Here is a 4,202-nt window from a genome sequence, read left to right on the forward strand (position 1 = left end):
GCAGGTAACAGGGGGCAGGGTAACAGGGGGCACGTCACACGGGGCACTTCACACGGGGCAGGTCACACGGGGCAGGTCACACGGGACACGTCACACGGGGCACGTCACACGGGGCAGGTCACACGGGGCACGTCACACGGGGCACGTCACACGGGGCACGTCACACGGGGCACGTCACACGGGGCACGTCACACGGGGCACGTCACACGGGGCACGTCACACGGGGCACGTCACACGGGGCACGTCACACGGGGCACGTCACACGGGGCACGTCACACGGGGCACGTCACACGGGGCACGTCACACGGGGCACGTCACACGGGGCACGTCACACGGGGCACGTCACACGGGGCACGTCACACGGGGCACGTCACACGGGGCACGTCACACGGGGCACGTCACACGGGGCACGTCACACGGGACACGTCACACGCCACGACACCTCAGGCTCGAACTCGCAGCCACTCGAACTCGCAGCCACTCGTGAACGACGGTTGCCATTGTGCGATGGCTTCCCCCCACCCTCCCTTTACAATCAAAGAGGCAGTGATAAAGGTGCTTTGGATTCTGCGTGAGCCGGGGGTGGTGCGGGCTTCTTGTTGGCCCAACAAAATTCTTTCAGTCCGCATCTGTGTCGAGCATGTGCGTTTTGGCATGTAAAATTCTTTGCCGCTCGCGCCGCCTCGCCGCCGCCGCCACCGCCGCACTCTCGCCAATCAGGCCGACGCCCATCCGCCTCCTCGACCTCCCCACCGACCTCCTCGTGCGCGCCCTCTCTCGCTGCGACCCCGTCGACATCGCTCGCGCCGCGGCCGTCTCGCTGCTCTTCCACGCCTCGCTCGCGGTGGAGGCCATCCGCTTGTGGGCGCACGAGCGCGGCTTCGAGCTGCCGGCGCAGCCAGAGGGCGAGAGCTGTGCCGTGCGGTGGCTGTGCTTCGCTGCGCTGCTGTGCGAGTCCAACCTTCCGGCGAGGGCAGCGGCAGGCGATTATCACAGCGTCTTCATCGACGGCGAGGGGCGGCTCTGTGTGTCGTGTCGTGTGACGTGGCCGAGGGCGTGTGTCGTGGGCGAGGGGCTGTTACTCGGCCACGGCGAGGGCGTGATGCGGCTCAACACGCCGACCCGCCTCCCCGCAACGCTGGGCAGCGAGCGCGCCGTGAGCGTATCTGCTGACAAGTGTCACAGCCTGGCCCTTACCGCCGACGGCTCTGTCTGGAGCTGGGGCGATGGAGGTGGGGGCAAGCTGGGCCACGGTGACGAGCAGGACCAGCTGCTGCCCAAGAAGATCGAGGCCTTTGCCGGCCAGCGCGTCGTCGTCGTGTCGGCTGGTGCGCACAGCCTCGCCATCACTGCCGACGGCGCTCTCTGGAGCTGGGGCCGTGGAGAGTCTGGCCGGTTGGGCCACGGCGACCAGCAGCGCCAGCTGCTGCCCAAGAAGGTCGAGGCGTTGGCTGGGCGGCGCGTCGTCGCTGTCTCGGCGGGAGATGGCCACAGCATCGCCATCACCGCCGATGGCGCCGTCTGGAGCTGGGGCTATGGAGTACATGGCCTGCTAGGCCACGGCGACCAGCTGCTGCCCAAGAAGATCGAGGCCATTGCTGGCCAGCGCGTCGTCGCTGTGTCGGCTGGAGGGGCGCACAGCATCGCCATTACCGCTGATGGCGCCGTCTGGAGCTGGGGCTTTGGAGGCGGGGGCCAGTTAGGCCACGGCGAGCAACAGAGCCAGCTGCTGCCCAAGAAGATCGAGGCGTTGGCTGGGCGGCGCGTCATCGCTGTCTCGGCTGGAGATGGCCACAGCATCGCCCTCACCGCCGACGGCGCCGTCTGGAGCTGGGGCGATGGAGACTATGGCCGGTTGGGCCACGGCGACGAGGAGTTGCAGCCGTTGCCCAAGAAGGTCGAGGCCTTTGCTGGGCGGCGCGTCGTCGCTGTGTCCGCGGGATGCGCCCAAAGCATCGCCCTCACCGCCGACGGCGGCGTCTGGAGCTGGGGCTGGGGAGGGGGCGGCCAGCTAGGCCACGGCGACCAGCAGCACCAGCTGCTGCCGATGAAGATCGAGGCGTGGGTGCCGGGGCAGTGATGAGAAGGGCAAAAGAGTGGAAGGCTCTGTGTGTACGTTTCGCCTGCCTTTCCGCCTTCGAACGTATCGGGTGCCAGTCCGCGGCTCCGCGCCTGTGTGCTGTGACGAGCCTGCGGTGTGAGACAGAGAGATGTTTTCGTTAAATTCTTCTTCTCGAGCCTCGTAAATTTCTTTCTCCAGCTGGTGTACCTGTGTTAGTGCCAGTGCGCGCCAGTCCCGTGCCTGCGTCGTGAGTGGACAAATTTGCAGTGTGCGGTCGAAAGAATTCTTTTTCTACGGCGACCGAGATGCACAGACGCTTCTCTCTGGTAGGACGGGAACGAGATGATAGTAGGGAGTAGAATTCTTAAGATACAAGCCTCTCTCACAGGGAGTAGAAGAAAGCAAAGAGGAGCCCTGCGCACGCACGACTCCGCAGGAGAAGCCCCTCCCCAGACAAAACACAAGGGAGAGGTGGGTGGGTCACAGAGAACTGTGGCCGCCAGCGACTGAGCCAGTCTCGCTGGCGGACGGAGGAGAACACAACGAAGGGCCGTCCGAAACACAATCACTAAGAAGGGACGTACGGACGTCCATCACTGGGATGAGATCGGGAGATCTGGCTGCCTCGAATACCTCCCGATTCCACAGCCGCCCACAGGAGCGCCGCCTCAACACGGGGTCTCGGCTCTACCGAGCCATGCTAGCTCCAGCCGCAGCCCCACCCGGCCGCCCGAGGGTGTTCCCGCATGCAGAGAAGACCAATCCTGGGGGAAGTAACCTTCTCTGGTAGGACGGGAACGAGATGATAGTAGGGAGTAGAAGAAAGCAAAGAGGAGCCCTGCGCACGCACGACTCCGCAGGAGAAGCCCCTCCCGCCCGTGCTTGCGCAGCGCAGCCTCCTCCTCCCTACTCGCAAGCCGGGTAGCATGGTGGTGATTATATCGGGTTCCACCCTGCGGTGATTATATCGGGTTCCACCCTGCGGTGATTATAACGGGTTCCACCCTGCGGTGATTATATTGGGTTCCACCCTGCGGTGATTATGACGGGTTCCACCCTGCGGTGATTATATCGGGTTCCACCCTGCGGTGATTGTATCGGGTTCCACCCTGCGTTGATTATGATGGGTTTCACCATCTGGAGCGCGCCTTATGCGGTCAGTTGTCGCGAAGGCAGCGGCCGCAGTTGGTCGAGCGGGACGCGCGCGTCCTCGTATGGTCGGCCATCGCGCGTCGTGGCAATCGTGAACCGTACGATTGCGGTGTGTTTGGAGCATCGCAACACGGTCGCCGCCCAACCAGCTCCGCCAAACTCTTTGCACGCGTACTGTGGCCAGAGGACGCTTGCGACGAGGACCGGTCGCCCTGTGGCGTTTTCGGCGGTGATCGTGGCATACTCCGCAGCAAGTTGGTGACGGCCGCCGTCCGGCAGTCGGCCATCAGCGGCTTCCGCAGCGGCTCCGTGTCATCGTCCGCGCGCCGGGCGTAGGGCATCGGCGGGATCGGGAGGGTGTAGTACGAGTCGGGGCCACTCGGGGGCTGCGCCCACTCGGCGCCTCCGCCGGGGGCCTCGCTCTCCTCCGCGGCGCCCCACACCTCGATCTCGGGGACGAAGCTCACGGGGAACGCCACGGCCGGGGAGTCGGCGGCGTCGCCAAAGTCGCACATCTCGCGCCCTCCGACGCGGCCGGCATCCGCCATGATTTTGGCGAGCCTCTGCCGCTGCGACGGGGTCGCCGGAACGGAGTACTTGTCGAGCGCGGAGTCGCGATCGAAACCCTCGAGGACGTGCGCCGCGTCCGTTGGCGAGCCGTGGCCGCTGCAGACGCATTCTCGGAACCCCTCTCCGAGCCTTCTCGAAACCTTCTCTGATCCTTCTCTGAACCTTCTCAAAACCTTCTCTGAACCCTCTCAGAACCCTCTCGGAACCCTCTCGGAACCCTCTCGGAACCCCTCCGAACCCTCTCGGAGCCCTCTCAGAGCCCTCTCGCAGCCCTCTCCGAACCCTCTCGGAGCCCTCTCGGAGCCCTTCCCGCAGGCGCACAGCACCCGGCCGTGCTCGTGCACCACCCTGCCGCTGACTCGGCCACCAAGGCGCCCGGCGGAGGGAGCACGCCGCGCCTGGCTGCCTGTCCAGGACA

At 65.5% G+C, this 4,202-nt stretch overlaps 1 protein-coding gene across 1 annotated transcript in view; it reads right to left on the reverse strand.

The window, feature by feature from the left end:
• Positions 1 to 2,444: 2,444 nt before the first annotated feature.
• Positions 2,445 to 4,202, reverse strand: part of EMIHUDRAFT_228381 (hypothetical protein) — a gene marked incomplete at both ends in the record, with an annotated part of 3,164 nt that continues 1,406 nt past the window's right edge. Inside the window, 7 exons of the mRNA XM_005787008.1 lie at positions 2,445 to 2,476; positions 2,554 to 2,630; positions 2,754 to 2,826; positions 2,913 to 2,968; positions 3,171 to 3,210; positions 3,390 to 3,880; positions 4,106 to 4,182. Of these exons, the coding sequence (XP_005787065.1) occupies positions 2,445 to 2,476; positions 2,554 to 2,630; positions 2,754 to 2,826; positions 2,913 to 2,968; positions 3,171 to 3,210; positions 3,390 to 3,880; positions 4,106 to 4,182 (846 nt within the window). The remainder of the gene's footprint in view (positions 2,477 to 2,553; positions 2,631 to 2,753; positions 2,827 to 2,912; positions 2,969 to 3,170; positions 3,211 to 3,389; positions 3,881 to 4,105; positions 4,183 to 4,202) is intronic.

The sequence above is a fragment of the Emiliania huxleyi genome (genome assembly GCF_000372725.1).
Source record: "Emiliania huxleyi CCMP1516 chromosome Unknown EMIHUscaffold_147, whole genome shotgun sequence".
Taxonomy (NCBI): Eukaryota; Haptophyta; order Isochrysidales; family Noelaerhabdaceae; genus Emiliania; species Emiliania huxleyi.